This window comes from Rhinoderma darwinii, chromosome 3 (assembly GCF_050947455.1).
Source record: "Rhinoderma darwinii isolate aRhiDar2 chromosome 3, aRhiDar2.hap1, whole genome shotgun sequence".
Classification (NCBI taxonomy): Eukaryota; Metazoa; Chordata; class Amphibia; order Anura; family Rhinodermatidae; genus Rhinoderma; species Rhinoderma darwinii.
Window position 1 is genome coordinate 41375417 of NC_134689.1, and position 16582 is coordinate 41391998.

Sequence of the window (16582 nt, forward strand, 5' to 3'; positions counted from 1 at the left end):
GTGACGGCGGCAGGATCACCGCATCACCGCAAATCCGATGATAGGATTGGAGACTGGGGGACTCCCCTGAAGCCTAGAAAGTATCCCAGGGCTGTCTGTTCTATAAGCCTGCTGTAAGGTCACACTATGTGCAGCGCTTACAGCAGCCTGTGACAGTGTAAGGTATTAGCATACAGGAGTATGCCAATACATTATAAGTAAGACATTTATTTGTTAAAAGTTATCCCTTCATGAGTTTAACAAAAAATAATAATAATAATAATAATAATAATAAAAAAAATGTACACAAAAAAGGATATTATTTAGTATAAAATATATTTTATTGCCCACACATTACACAAAAACAAAAAACCTACACATATAAGGTATCTACACGACCATAATAACCTGAAGAATTAATTTAACAGGTTATATAGCGTGAAACGTGAACGTTTTAAAAAAATAAACAAAAATAACAATACTGGAAAAATCCCTTTTTTTCTATATTCACGCGGGAAAAATAAATGACAGAAATTGCACAATAATTTATTTGTACCCAGAAACTGCAGGAAAAATTCTTCTGCATTAAACAAGATCTCATACAGCCACATCAATGAAAAAAAAAAAAGAAGTTATGGCCGCTGAAAGGTGGAGAGGTAAAAACAAAAAACATTTACTTGGTAATTAAGGCCTTTTCGGGCTGCTGTAGTGTGTTTACAGTTCTGTGTACATGCAGTCGCAAAACAACAAACTACACAATGAAGATGCTGCAGATCTTCTTTGAATGGATTATGGCGTTTTAAATCAATAAATCAATGGTTGACATGAAGTCGACTGTTACTCTTAAAAAGATGTACTGCAGCAGCTGAGGTGTGTGTTATAAGAAATTATATAGCCCCTACTATAAATGATAAAGAATATTGGATGTCACCTAGTAGTTCTGTAGCCTGTAGAAATGCACTTGGCCGGTGTCAAAGGGCGGGATATATTAGACAGCAAGTGAACAGTCACTACTTGAAGTTGATGTGTTGGAAGCAGGAAAAATGGGCAAGTGTAAGGATCTGATCAACATTGACAAGAGCCAAATTGTGAGACAACTGGCTGGACAACTGGATCAGAGCATCTCCAAATGGCAGATTTTAGTATGCAGTGGTTTGTACCTACTAAAAGTGGTCCAAGAAAGGGTCATGGACGGCCAAGGCTTATTGATGTATGTGGTGAGCAAAAACTAGCCCCTCTGGTCCATTCCCATAGAAGAGTTACTGTAGCACAAATTGCTGAAAAAGTAAATCCTGGCTATGATAGAAAGTTATCAGCTCAATAAAGGTGCATCCTCCATATAATTGTGTGCCTGGGAGAACAATGAGGGGGACGTGGAGCTTAGCTGATTCTTGGAATGGAGGGTCTTCACTCAGCAGCCTCATTATTCTGAACAGCGGGAGTGCTGGGATAACCCCACCAATCCTTGTTGTCTTATGCTTAGGGCTGATTCAGACGTGCGTGGCGTTTTTGCGCACGCAAAACACGCAGCATTTTGCCTGCGCAAAAGCCACTTCCCTGCTCCGTGAGGCAGCATCATATGATGCGCGGTTGCGTGCTTTTCGCGCAGCCGCCATCATTATGACACGTCATTTGGATGTTTGTAAACAGAAAAGCACGTGGTGCTTTTCTGTTTACATTCATCCTTTTGACAGCTGGTGCGCGAAACAGGCAGTTCGCACGGAAGCACCTGCATGGTTTTCACACACCCATTGACTTCAATGGGTGCGTGATGCGCGAAATACGTGGAGATATTGAACATGTCGCGCTTTTTTCGCAGCGGACAAATGCTGCGCAAAAAGCACGGACTGTCTGTACTGCCCCATAGACTTGTATTGGTCTGTGCGTGGCACGTGAAAACCACGCGGCCCGCACGGACGCAATACACGTTCGTGTCAATCCACCCTAAGGGTAAGCCATCAATATTAAAGTCCTAGAAAACCCCTTTAAATATTCAAGATATTTAATTAGAATTTAGAATATTTGGTAGATTCACAAAAAATGACTGCAAAAATGCAATGTTTTAGGAAATGTGGTTTTAGAAAAGAAACGTTTCTAGAAAAATGTTCTAAGAAATGTTTCAATGGTTACTCATGTGAAAAGTTCTCTAAGAAAAACCTCGTTCCTAAAGTCTGGAGATTACTTTTAAATTCTGATATACTAATATGTGGCCATTAAATGCTTTTTAATGTGCATGGTGCTTTCATCAAACCCATGGCCCAAGCACAGCAAGACAACATTGCTAACCACTGTGTCACCATGCAGTGCCCTTCGCAGTGTAGTTAGAATGTGGAATAAGTGAGGATCCATTTTTAATATATTTTCCAAAGCATTAGGAGTTTTGTCACATTTCTCTCTTTAGCTTGCCATCAGAGCATAAATGCCATCATCCTTCTAGGCTGGAAGTAAAATAATGTATTTGAAATGCTCTGTGCATAATCCAGCAGCAATGTCTAGACATGATTTTTTAGACTAATTCAGATTCTCTTGAGAGAGAAATGAATACTCTTTTATCTGTCATCTAAGTTTAAAAACACATTTTCAGAATCCCATTTTTCTAGAACAAAAAGTTATTTTATGTACAAAATTCTGGATGCCAAATACTGAGATTTAAATATCAGATTTCAAGACATCTGCATTATTTTTTCTTCCTTTTTACAAATAGCTTTTGGGAATGCATATGTTGATCATTTTTCTTGTATAATGTAGAAATGAACAATGCTTACTGCTAAGTTTACAGTGCATTGTATTCACACCCATTTATATTATGTAAAAATAGTATTAATGTCTAAAAAAAAAAGCACAATTTTGACCGGATTTTAAAATTTTTATGCTACTCAACAAAGACAATAAATAAATTAGTACATTTTTTGTACAAGTTAAGGCTTCGTTCACATCTGTTTCAGGGCTCCGTTCTGGCGTTCCGTCAGAGCTTCCCGCCAGAACGGAGCCCTGACTGAAAGAAACATACGTTTCCGTTTGTATCTCGATCAAAACGACGGAACCCTTTCACAACTGAGACAAACGGAAACCATTTGCACCGGATCCGTCACCATTGAAATCAATGGTGATGCAAACCTACGGTTTCTGTTTCTTTCAGTCAGGGCTCCGTTCTGACGGAAAGCTCAGACGGAATGTCAGAATGGAGCCCTGACGCAGATGTGAACGTAGCCTTATTAAGATTACAATGATACCAAATATGTTTATATATTGCAAATTGCCAGACATGCATTTTTACAACACTACTCTTTTATTGTTTTGTTAAGTTTCTAAATATTATTTTTTTCTTCTATTTTTAATCCAAATTTTCTAAAATGGGTTACTATGCCATTACATTATCATAGTTATTTGATTTATGTAGGGAAGCAACCTTCAGCAATCCAGCTGTTGTAAAACTACAATTCCCTGACAGCCTTTGGATGGAATAATAAAGCCCTTGACTGTCTGGACATGCTGGGAGTTGTAGTTTCACAACAGCTGGAGTGCTGAAGCTTGCTGACCTCTGATGCAGGATAATATTTAGCCTAGGAATTGTCATTAAAGAGTCCTGGTGTCCTCCCTTTGACGCTGGACTATCCAATCATGGGGGACACTTCAGTTCAGTTGATATCTAAATGGGAAATTTAAAGGGAACATATCACGTATTTAATTTTAGTTGAATTAATTAGATGTAAGTTGTTAGAAGAGAAATAATAGGGCAGATTTACTAATGTGTCTGCACCTAAAACTGTGCCACAATTCAGCATAATTTGACACATTATATTTAAGAATCAATGTTTGCACCTCTCTAGACACTTTTTAAAAAAGTTCTGAAAAAAGTGCGGAGTTTAACAGAAAGAGGTGTGGCCTGAAATGCGCCCGAAAATCTGTCTTAAATTGAAGCCAAATGAAAGTGGTTCGAGGAGGAGAAAAATGTCTAGCATGCCAAGATAGATGCACTAAGTTTAATACACCGCGTACACCACTGTGATAAATATTGTGCATCTTCTGACCGCCTGGTCTAAAGGCGGTCAGGCATTTTTTTACACGGGCCAATAATAGGGCAATCGAGTGTTCATGTGAACGCTCATTCTCGATCATTGCCCTGTGTTAACAGGCCCACGATCCGCCGATGAATGAGCAAATGCTAGTTTATCGGCTGATCCTATCGTTTATGCAGTAGAAAATATTATCGTTGTCGGCAGCACATGTTCCTGTGTAAACAGGGGGTTGTGCTGCTGACATGATAGAAATGTATGGGGGCGAGCGATCATAGTAATGAACGCTTATTCCCATTTATAGCTCCTTGTGAAAGGAGCAAACGAGCGCCGATGAATGAGCTGTCTAGTTGAACGTTGCTCGTTGTTCTGGTTAAAATTGGCCAGTTTAAAATTATCCTATGTTTACACCCGGTAAAACTTAGCAAATCTGTCGCAATGTGTTTGTTCTCCAGTCTCTATTGGAGACACAAATCTTCTTCCTGTCTGTTCTGTATAGACTGTACAGCAGGATGTGTGAACTTTATGGCAGATGAAATGAATAGGAGTCAATTGACAGAGAAATCTCATTGACAATTACAGGCTCTGGGCAGTGATGGAGTACATCCATCATCCACAAGAGACCAGACAGTGACAGGGGAGATAAATGCAGAGCCTTCTCTGTGTGTATTGTCTATAGTGTTACTACCCTGCCTTACCTAGACCTCCAGCAGTACAATATAGCTGTCATGAACTTGCCCACCTTCTAATAGTAATAAGATGACTCTCAGCAAAGTTGTAGTTGTGGTCAAAAATGTTTCAAGATGTGAATAGTCATATAAAAAAAAAAAAAACACCTCAATTTTTTATTTTTTTTAAAACCTGATGTAAATATTATGTCATTTTCTGATGATACTTTCTCTTCAAATGGTTACCCGGCAAATATTAGGACTTTTTTTAAGTTTATGTGGTTAGAAAGGAAGTTCAACTGTGTATGACAGTAGCTAAACATACATGTAAGCTTAAATAGTTGACCTTTTTCCCAAATCTTTCCCTATTTCAACATTCATTAACCCGTTAGTGACCGCCAATACGCCTTTTCACAGCGGCCACTAATGGGCTTTATTCCGATGCAGTAGCCTTTTCACGGCGCTGCATCAGAATAAATAAACAGAGCTGGGAGCCATTAAATCTCCCTGCTCTCAGCTACCAGAGGTAACTGAGGCCTGGGGGCATCCCTTCTCGAACGGGTGAGATCGATACCCGTTTAACCCCTCAGATGCGGCACTCAATAGCGAGCGCTGCATCTGAGTGGTTTTGGAGAGAGGGAGGGAGTTCCCTCTCATCCCACTGACACCCGGCGATAATATCGCCGAGTGTCTGTGTCTTCGATGGCAGCCAGGGGCTTAATAAAGGCCCCCAGGTCTGCCTGTAGTAATTGCCTGCTAGGTCATGCCAGAGGCATGACCTAGCAGATGCCTGTCCGTTTTAAACAGAAGTATTGCAGTGTATTATAAAAGCGATCGGATGGTCGCATATTAAAGTCCTCTAGTGGGACTAGTAAAAAAGTTTTAAAAAAGTTTAATAAAGTTAATTAAAAAAAGTGAAAAAAAATTAAAAACCCACTTTTTCCCCTTACAAAATGCTTTACTAATAAAAAAAACTAAATAAATCCAAAAAGTCACACATATTTGGTATTGCCCCATCCATAACGACCTCGACTATAAAGCTATTACATTATTTAACCCGCACGGTGAACGCCGTAAAAAAATAAAATAAAAAAACAATGGAAAAATTGCTGTTTTCTGTGAATCCTGATTTTAAAAAAATGTAATAAAAAGTGATCAAAAAGTTGCATCTACTCCAAAATGGTACCAATAAAAACTACAAGTCGTCCCGCAAAAAAAAGCCCTCATACAACTGTATGGGCGGAACAATAAAAAAGTTATGGCTCTTCAAATATGGAGACACAAAAACAAAAAATTTTCCAAAAAAAGTGTTTTTACTGTATAAAAATTGTAAAACATACAAAAACGATACAAATTTGGTATCGTTGCAATCGTAACAACCCGTTGGATAAAGTTATTGTGTTATTTATACCACATGGTAAACGGCGTAGATTTAGGACGCAAAAAATAGTGGCAAAATTTCAGGTTTTTTTCTATTCCCCCCAAAAAAAAGTTAATAAAAGTTAATAAATAAATAATATGTACCCCAAAATGGAGCTATTAAAAAATATAACTTATCCCGCAAAAAAAACAAGACCTTAAACAGCTATGTCGACGCAAAAATATAAAAGTTATAGCTCTTTGAATGTGACGATGGAAAAACTACAAAAAATGCTTGGTCATTAGGGCCCAGAATGCAAGCAGGGGGAAGGGGTTAATATCAAAGTAAACCATATGGTGGAAGCAGCTTTGTAATATGGAGCTATAGACGCTCCAATACGAGCTCTGTGCATACGACTCTGCTGTGTGCATGGAGCATTAGATTTTAAAATGGATTATTGGGTTTTTGGTAGAAAGGTAAGATGTTTATAATGTCATACTGTTTTGGAATACATATAGACTTGGTGAATTTGTAAAGTGTAGACCAGCCATAACTACCATCTTCTAACATTTAACCAAAAATAAAGCAGTGCCTTAGCCCCCTATGATGTCAATTTAGCAATGTTTGGGTTCATGTTTGGGCTCTAGCCCACTAACATGCTCCAACTGTGACCGATTTTAAATGCTGATTATCTATTCCTCTTTGGGGTGCCAAAAAATAGAAATAGCGAGGACCCTAGAAAGTTTGTTTTAAAAAATATGCCATCTAAAAACCTTGTTCTTGTTTCTTCATCTTTTGTAGATTTGGATTTTTTATATTTAATTGGACATTTTTATTCATTGGCCAAAAAATCATTGCCTAGTCTTGTATATAAAGTATTATATAACTTATTAGTGTATCTATTTGCACACTGCAATAAAAATACTGACTGAATTTTCTGTTCCAGGTGAATATGTTGTTATGACAACTCATTTCCATTTAAAAAGAAAAATCGGCTACTTTGTCATCCAAACCTACTTACCCTGCATTATGACAGTCATACTGTCCCAGGTATCATTTTGGCTCAACAGAGAGTCTGTTCCCGCTAGAACTGTGTTTGGTAAGTTTTTTGTTTTAACAAATTAAAGACTTAGCTTTATTGGACATTTTGTGTGCTGAATAATAATTTACGTTTTTTGCTATCTAACGACTGGATATTTTATAATAGAATTTTAAAAAGTGGTGAAAAACCTAGCACGTTATCGGGGCCCTCAGATGTCTTGCTTCCCCCAATCTACAGTGGAAGGGTGGCTGGACATACACAGTCACTAAAATCTATGGATCATAGAATAAACAGCTGTGAGTGTGCACTATTATATAATGGGGTCCCATTAGTCAGACTACCATCAATGAAACATTATAGCAAAATCTATCAATATGTCATAAATATCTATATAGTAGAATGCCCCTTTATGAGTGTTGATGATGCCACACCAAAGAACATGTCAGAGCTGGGTCATTAAAAGTTTTACCTTAGAGTCTTGGACTTGGGGGCTAAGGATGAACTAGTACACAAATAAACGAGAGGAGTACCTGAGAGATGGCAGTAAAACATAGACACAGTTATAGAGATATGGTATAGACTTGTATACTATAGCATATAATACATAAATATATAGTATAATGAAAAAAGACACTTTCCCTATGCAGTAACCAAGTCTTTAACCGCACAGTTCACTAAATATATCGATATAAAAAAAGGTGCAAGACCAAATATGCTTACAAAACCTATAAAGTTTTATTTGTAGTCAACAAGCAAAAAAAATCAACAACAATTTGTCAGTGCAATTCAGCCATTAAAAACATGGGTGACAGGGGCGGAACTAGGAAAGACTGGGCCCCATAGCAAACTTTTGACTGGTCCCCCTCCCCTGGGTGCCACACACAGCCCGCCCTTGTAGATAGTGCCCCCCTGTCGATAGTGCCATGCAGCCCCCCGAATGTAGACTACTATACAGCCCCTTCCTTTAGACAGTGCTATAGAGCCACCCTAAAGACAGTGCTATACAGCCCCCCTGTAGGCAGTGCTATACAGCCCCCCTGTAGACAGTGCTATACAGCCCCCCTGTAGATAGTGCTATACAGCCCCCTGTAGATTTTGCTATACAGCCCCCTGTAGATTCTGATATACAGCCCCCTTGTAGACAGTGCTATACAGCCCCCCAGTAGATTCTGCTATACACCCCCCTTGTAGACAGTGCTATACAGCCCCCTGTAGACAGTGCTATACAACCCCCCTGTAGACAGTGCTATACAGCCCCCTGTAGATTTTGCTATACAGCCCCCCTGTAGATTCTGATATACAGCCCCCTTGTAGACAGTGCTATACAGCCCCCCTGTAGATTTTGCTATACACCCCCCCTTGTAGACAGTGCTATTGTTAGGGATCTGCCAGGTACTTCATCTAGCTATACTCCTGGGATTAATCAATCCACACCTGAGGCCAGACCTGTTCGACTGACACCATCTCCCACCAACCAGGGTGGCAGGCTCAGGAGTGGGAGAGCCTATCGCGGCCTGGTCTGTCGGAGTTAGCTCCGCCCCCTGCCCTTTATTACCTGCCCTGTGCTCTCCCTCAGTGCTTGTAATTCTTTTGGATTCCTGGCCCCACTGCTGCTTGCTCCAGCCTGCTTCTGCCGTGCTTCTGCCTTGCTGCAGTTCTGCTTGACCTGCTTTGCTTTGCCCCTGGCTTGCTTCTGTCTCCGTGCCCGCTCGGGTGTACTCACTTCGTCCTGGTCCTGATTGTTCGTTCGCCGCCCCGTTCCCTCGTGGCGTTCCGTGGCTACTGCCCCTTCCCTTGCGTGTTCCCTGTTTGTCTTCCTGTGCACTTAGCCAGCGTAGGGACCGCCGCCCAGTTGTACCTCGTCGCCTAGGGCGGGTCGTTGCAAGTAGGCAGGGACAGGGCGGTGGGTAGATTAGGGCTCACTTTCCCTTCACCTCCTTCCTGCCATTACATAATTACAAGCCTTACCTAGTCTACCATTTCTCCTACGCTGACGCTGTCATGGACCCCCTTGAGACCCTGACCCAGCAGATGCAGGGCCTCTCCCTACAGGTCCAGGCCCTGGCCCAAAGGGTCAATCAGGGTGACGCTGCTTTAGTAGTACCCCTCACCTCACCTCTAGAACCCGACCTCAAGTTACCTGACCGGTTTTCAGGGGACCGTAAGACGTTTCTCTCCTTCCGGGAGAGTTGCAGACTGTATTTCCGCCTAAAGTCCCACTCCTCAGGTTCCGAGAACCAGCGGGTGGGTATCATCATATCCCGACTCCAGGAAGGGCCCCAAGAGTGGGCCTTCTCCTTGGCTCCTGACGCCCCTGAACTTTCCTCTGTTGATCGTTTTTTCTCTGCCCTCGGACTCATTTACGACGAGACTGACAGGACTGCTTTAGCCGAGAGTCAGCTGGTGACCTTACGTCAGGGTAGGAGACCGGTTGAGGAATACTGTTCTGATTTTAGGAAGTGGTGCGTAGCTTCTCAGTGGAACGATCCGGCCCTAAGGTGCCAGTTTAGGTTAGGATTATCTGACGCCCTGAAGGATCTGCTGGTTAGCTACCCCTCGCCTGACTCCCTTGACCAGGTTATGGCCCTAGCAGTACGACTTGACCGACGTCTCAGGGAACGTCAGCTAGAACGCTTCAGTGTGCTCCCCTCTGACTTTTCTGCGATCCCCCCCGAGGTCCCGTCTCCTCGCCCCTCCACGGAGGACTCGGAGGTACCTATGCAACTCGGGGCCTCCATGTCCCCTCGACAACGTAGGGAGTTTCGCAGAATGAATGGTCTCTGCTTCTACTGTGGGGACGACAAGCATCTACTGAACACCTGTCCCAGGCGCAAGAATAAGAAGCCGGAAAACTTCCGCGCCTAAGTGATCATCGGGGAGGTCACTGGGGCGCACAGGTATTTCCCGTTAATGTGAAACGCAATAAAATTTTGCTTCCCTTTCAGGTCTCGTTTGCTGGCCGGTCTGCCACGGGCAGTGCTTTCGTGGATTCTGGCTCATCTGCTAATATCATGTCTGTGGAATTTGCTATGTCTCTAAAGATGCCTTGTATTGATTTACCTTATCCTATCCCTGTAGTAGGAATCGACTCCACTCCCCTTGCTAATGGTTATTTTACTCAGCATACTCCTGTTTTTGAACTCCTGGTTGGCTCCATGCATTTGGAGCAGTGCTCTGTACTGGTGATGCAGGGATTATCGTCTGATCTGGTTTTAGGCCTTCCCTGGTTGCAGTTGCATAATCCCACATTTGATTGGAATACTGGGGATCTCACCAAATGGGGTAATGAATGTCTTATGTCATGTTTTTCCGTTAACTCTATTTCTCCCCGGGAGGAGGTAAACACGCTTCCTGAGTTTGTTCAGGACTTCGCCGATGTGTTTTCTAAGGAGGCCTCCGAGGTGTTGCCCCCCCATAGAGATTACGATTGTGCTATCGATTTGGTGCCTGGTGCCAAGCTTCCTAAGGGTAGGATATTTAATCTTTCATGTCCTGAACGTGAAGCGATGAGGGTGTATATACAAGAATGCCTGGCCAAGGGTTTCATTCGCCCCTCGACTTCTCCTGTAGGTGCTGGCTTCTTCTTCGTGGGGAAGAAGGATGGTGGTCTTAGGCCGTGCATTGATTATCGTAACCTGAATAAGGTCACCGTAAGGAACCAGTACCCACTTCCTTTGATTCCGGATCTTTTTAATCAGGTTCAGGGAGCCCAATGGTTTTCTAAGTTCGATCTACGGGGGGCATATAACCTTATCCGCATCAAAGAGGGGGATGAGTGGAAAACTGCGTTCAACACACCCGAGGGTCATTTCGAATACCTGGTCATGCCCTTTGGGTTGTGTAATGCCCCTGCTGTCTTCCAGAATTTTATTAATGAAATCCTGAGAGAGTACCTGGGTAATTTTCTTGTTGTGTACCTTGATGACATACTGGTGTTTTCCAAGGACTGGTCCTCCCACGTGGAGCATGTCAGGAAGGTGCTCCAGGTCCTTCGGGAGAATAATCTGTTTGCTAAGACTGAAAAATGTGTCTTTGGGGTACAGGAGATACCATTTTTAGGGCAAATCCTCACTCCTCATGAATTCCGCATGGACCCTGCCAAGGTTCAAGCTGTGGCGGAATGGGTCCAACCTGCCTCCCTTAAGGCATTACAGTGTTTTTTAGGGTTCGCCAACTATTACAGGAGATTTATTGCCAACTTCTCGGTCGTCGCTAAGCCTCTTACGGACCTTACCCGCAAGGGTGCCGATGTCCTCCATTGGCCCCCTGAGGCCGTCCAGGCCTTCGAGACTCTCAAGAAGTGCTTTATCTCGGCCCCCGTGCTGATTCAGCCCAACCAAGAGGAGCCATTTATTGTGGAGGTTGACGCTTCCGAGGTGGGAGTGGGGGCCGTCTTGTCCCAGGGTACCAGCTCCCTCACCCATCTCCGCCCCTGTGCTTACTTCTCTAGGAAGTTTTCGCCCACGGAGAGTAACTATGATATTGGCAACCGCGAACTTCTAGCAATTAAATGGGCTTTTGAGGAGTGGCGGCACTTCCTGGAGGGGGCCAGACACCAGGTAACGGTCCTTACGGATCACAAGAATCTGGTTTTCCTAGAATCGGCCCGGAGGCTTAATCCTAGACAAGCTCGGTGGGCACTATTCTTTACCAGATTTAATTTCTTGGTTACCTATAGGGCTGGGTCCAAGAATATTAAGGCTGACGCTCTGTCACGTAGTTTCATGGCCAATCCTCCTTCCGAGAAGGATCCTGCTTGTATTTTACCCCCTGGTATAATCGTCTCTGCCACGGATTCTGATTTAGCTTCTGATATCGCGGCTGATCAGGGTGCAGCTCCCGGGAACGTCCCTGGGGACAAACTGTTTGTTCCCCTGCAATACCGGCTGAGGGTACTCAGGGAAAACCATGACTCCGCTCTATCTGGTCATCCTGGCATCTTGGGCACCAAACACCTCATTACCAGAAACTATTGGTGGCCTGGGTTGCCTAAAGATGTTAGGGCTTACGTCGCCGCTTGTGAGGTTTGCGCTAGGTCCAAAACCCCTAGGTCCCGACCTGCGGGCCTACTACGTTCCTTGCCCATTCCCCAGAGACCTTGGACCCATATCTCCATGGATTTTATCACCGATTTGCCTCCATCTCAGGGCAAGTCGGTGGTGTGGGTGGTAGTCGACCGCTTCAGCAAGATGTGCCACTTTGTGCCCCTTAAGAAGCTACCTAACGCCAAGACGTTAGCTTCTTTGTTTGTGAAACACATCCTGCGTCTCCATGGGGCCCCAGTCAATATAGTTTCTGACAGAGGGGTACAATTTGTTTCCTTATTTTGGAGAGCTTTTTGTAAAAAGTTGGAGATTGATCTGTCCTTCTCCTCCGCCTTCCATCCCGAAACTAATGGCCAAACGGAAAGGACCAACCAATCCCTGGAACAATATTTAAGGTGCTTCATCTCTGACTGTCAATTCGATTGGGTCTCATTCCTTCCCCTTGCTGAATTTTCCCTGAATAACCGGGTCAGTAACTCGTCAGGGGTCTCCCCGTTTTTCTGTAATTTCGGGTTTAACCCAAGGTTCTCCTCCGTCTCCCCTGGTTGTTCCAATAATCCTGAGGTAGAGGAGGTTCATCGGGAACTGTGCACTGTCTGGGCCCAGGTTCAGAAGAACCTAGAGGCGTCCCAGAGCGCACAAAAGATTCAGGCGGATAGTAGACGTTCTGCTAACCCCCGGTTTGTCATCGGGGATTTGGTCTGGTTGTCGTCCAGGAACTTGCGCCTTAAGGTCCCGTCCAGGAAGTTTGCTCCCCGATTTATTGGACCTTATAAGATCATTGAAGTCCTCAACCCTGTATCCTTCCGTCTGGAGCTCCCCCCATCCTTTCGCATACATGACGTCTTCCATGCCTCCCTCCTTAAACGCTGCTCCCCGTCCTGGTCCCCCTCGAGGATACCTCCTGTTCCCGTTCTCACCCCTGAGGGGGTGGAATTCGAGGTGGCCAAGATTATGGACAGTAGGATGGTCCAGGGCTCCCTCCAGTACCTGGTCCATTGGAGAGGATACGGGCCGGAGGAGAGGACTTGGGTACCTGCCCGTGATGTTCACGCTGGGGTATTGATCAGGAGGTTCCACCTCCTCTTCCCCACTAAACCGGGTCCCCTTAGTAAGGGTCCGGTGGCCCCTCATAAAAGGGGGAGTACTGTTAGGGATCTGCCAGGTACTTCATCTAGCTATACTCCTGGGATTAATCAATCCACACCTGAGGCCAGACCTGTTCGACTGACACCATCTCCCACCAACCAGGGTGGCAGGCTCAGGAGTGGGAGAGCCTATCGCGGCCTGGTCTGTCGGAGTTAGCTCCGCCCCCTGCCCTTTATTACCTGCCCTGTGCTCTCCCTCAGTGCTTGTAATTCTTTTGGATTCCTGGCCCCACTGCTGCTTGCTCCAGCCTGCTTCTGCCGTGCTTCTGCCTTGCTGCAGTTCTGCTTGACCTGCTTTGCTTTGCCCCTGGCTTGCTTCTGTCTCCGTGCCCGCTCGGGTGTACTCACTTCGTCCTGGTCCTGATTGTTCGTTCGCCGCCCCGTTCCCTCGTGGCGTTCCGTGGCTACTGCCCCTTCCCTTGCGTGTTCCCTGTTTGTCTTCCTGTGCACTTAGCCAGCGTAGGGACCGCCGCCCAGTTGTACCTCGTCGCCTAGGGCGGGTCGTTGCAAGTAGGCAGGGACAGGGCGGTGGGTAGATTAGGGCTCACTTTCCCTTCACCTCCTTCCTGCCATTACAGCTATACAGCCCCCCCTGTAGACAGTGCTATACAGCTCCCCCAGTACAGTGCTATGCAGCTTCCCCGGTACAGTCCTATACAGCTCCCCCAGTACAGTCCTATAAAGCCCCGCAGTACAGTCCTATACAGCCCCGCAGTACAGTGCTATACAGCCCACCTTGTAGATAGCGCCACCACCTCCCTTGTATATAGTGCGATATATCGCCACCCCAAACAAAAAAAAATTATACTCTCCTGGGCTCCGTTCCCCCGAAGCACGGAGCAGCTCCTCAACACAGACAGGATCCTTGCGTGGGCTGACGTGATCCAGTGACGTCATCACGCCAGCCTGCGCAGGGATCCTTACCCTGCGCCTGATAGGCTGCTGACCAAATATGGCCTGTAGCCTATGGCAGAGCAGGGACATACCTCCCTGCACTGCCATAGTGTCCTATTTAATGTGGCATCGCTACCACTGTAGCAGCCATAGCGGCTGCTAGCGGAGCCTCCGGGCCCCCTCATGCCGGTGGCCCTGTAGCAGCCGCTATGGCTGCTACAGCGGTAGTTACGCCACTGATTAGTGACCAACATCTTTGTCAAATAGTACAAATGCAAAGGTACTATAGTAATTTGCAATGGATAGCAATCTGCAATACACGTACTAAACCCAAGCCAAGTTTACATATTGTAAGTAAATTACCATCTAACCAGCAAGGTATGGAGCCATAGTACAGGATTATGCAGTATTCCCCTTGAAAAAATATGCAAAGCAAGTACCAATGACAGACCATGAGGTGTACCCACCACACCCGACGCTTGTTTCGCCAATGGCTTTATCTTTAATGACTGAATTGCATTCATTAATTGTTTTTCTATTACTTGTTGACTACAAATAAAACATTATTTGTTTTGTATACATATTTGGTCTAACACCTTTGCTTAAGGATATAAATATACAGTACTGTTAATACAATTTTACATTTAGTTTGGGATTATTATATTAAATTGTAAGCATTTTACAATTATTTGTGCAGTTATATTCACAATATAAGGCTTGAAAAATGCGGCTTTCCATCCAGAATTCAAAATAATTCTCATATCACATGAATATGAACTAACATTCCAACATTTATGAATTGTATATTATGTATGAATATTTTCAGGGAAGGATACCGCATATAATTACCCACAAATTAGTAATGCAGGAAATATTTTTCTGTATTCATTAGAATTTTCTTGCATTGATAGAGAGAATAAAAGAGCTGTGTTGCTGTTCAGCAGAAGAATATTCATTATAATTCAGTTATTTGTGCATTTGATGCTTCCTTTGGGAATAAAATAACAGGTTTCCAAAAATCCTACTAAATGTCAAAACACATTGCTTGTTAAGTGATACTTGTGGTCATCAGTATATTCCAGCAATTTTCATAACGAACGATGTAGTGAAAACACTGCAGTAGATGTAATATATTAATATCTACAGTTGTCAAGGTAACCAAGAGATATGTGATGTGCAGAACATGTTCAGAAGCAACCTAAAAAAAAGTAGACTTTCTGTTAGATAGTCTTTGTTGAAATCTGATGCAGCATCCGCACTATTCATGTTCATTAAGTCCTTGAGGGATTAAATGAAACAAATAATAATGCAATTCCCATATTGATGAATGGAGATCGTCATTGAAATCAAAGGAACCTGCTCAGCCCATTCAGGTACACTGAGTCCTAGGTGACCTGAGGGGCCTTTATGCGAAATAAACCTCTTATCAGCCCCAGTTTTGCTTGCTATTGCTATGACACGATAGTGCTGGGGCGTTCTCCTAGGATGCAGATACAGAAGAGAAGAAACATTCCCACAAAGTGTTTACTTGTGTTTTCGGGGACATTTTCACTGTGTTTTTTTGCATGTTTTTTCTTCCCAAAAAAAAACCTGTTGCGTTCAAATGCTACGTTGAAGTCTACGGTAAAATACGAGAAAATCTACATACACTGCATATTGGTTTGTGGCGTTTTATATCGCATTTGGGGTTGGTGCATGTTTTTTTTAAATGCACCATGTTTTAGGTACTGTGTGGCGTTTCTTTCATATTTTTTTCCCCCATAGGCTTCTCTATAGGACTTCAAAAATGCTATAAAAACGCATGTACAAAATTACACTAAATAAAAGAATGACACCAAAAATATATGTAAAAATGACATAAAAACACGTTGTAAATGTAACATGTTTTATTGTATTTGAAACAAGTTTTTAATTGGGTTTTATTAAAAAAAAATCTACTTTTTGAGATGCAGCTTCTATTTACCCTGAATACATAAAAGCTGTATTTTGCGGTCACAGACGACTCTGTCAGGTCATTGGGACTGACAGAATCGGTGAACGCTGGTCCTGCATGTTTCTGTTCGTGAACTTAGATGTGATTGATAATAGCTGGATCCTGCGCTCAACTAAGCCGTCAGTCCCGCTGACTTGACGGATTCGGCTGTTATCGCAAGATGCAGATTCTATGTATCCAGGATATATAAAAGCTATATCTCAAAAATATATATATTTTTAAAATAAAACACAATTGAAAACTTGTTTAAAATACAATAAAATATTGATTTATATAAACTAGTCCTTCTCAATAAATTAGAATATTATCAAAAAGTTAATTTATTTCAGTAATTCAATTCAAAAAGTGAAACTCATATATTATATAGATTCATTACACACAGAGTGATCTATTTCCAACATTTTTTCTTTTAATGTTGATGATTTGGGCTGCTGGAA

At 43.3% G+C, this 16582-nt stretch overlaps 1 protein-coding gene across 2 annotated transcripts in view; it reads left to right on the top strand.

Annotated features, from left to right (window-relative positions):
* The window catches only part of GABRA1 (gamma-aminobutyric acid type A receptor subunit alpha1), a 203158-nt gene that overhangs the window by 155559 nt on the left and 31017 nt on the right, over positions 1-16582 (top strand). For both annotated transcript variants that reach the window (XM_075856303.1, XM_075856304.1), the window contains exon 8: positions 6970-7122. In XM_075856303.1, coding sequence (XP_075712418.1) covers positions 6970-7122 — 153 coding nt within the window. The remainder of the gene's footprint in view (positions 1-6969; positions 7123-16582) is intronic.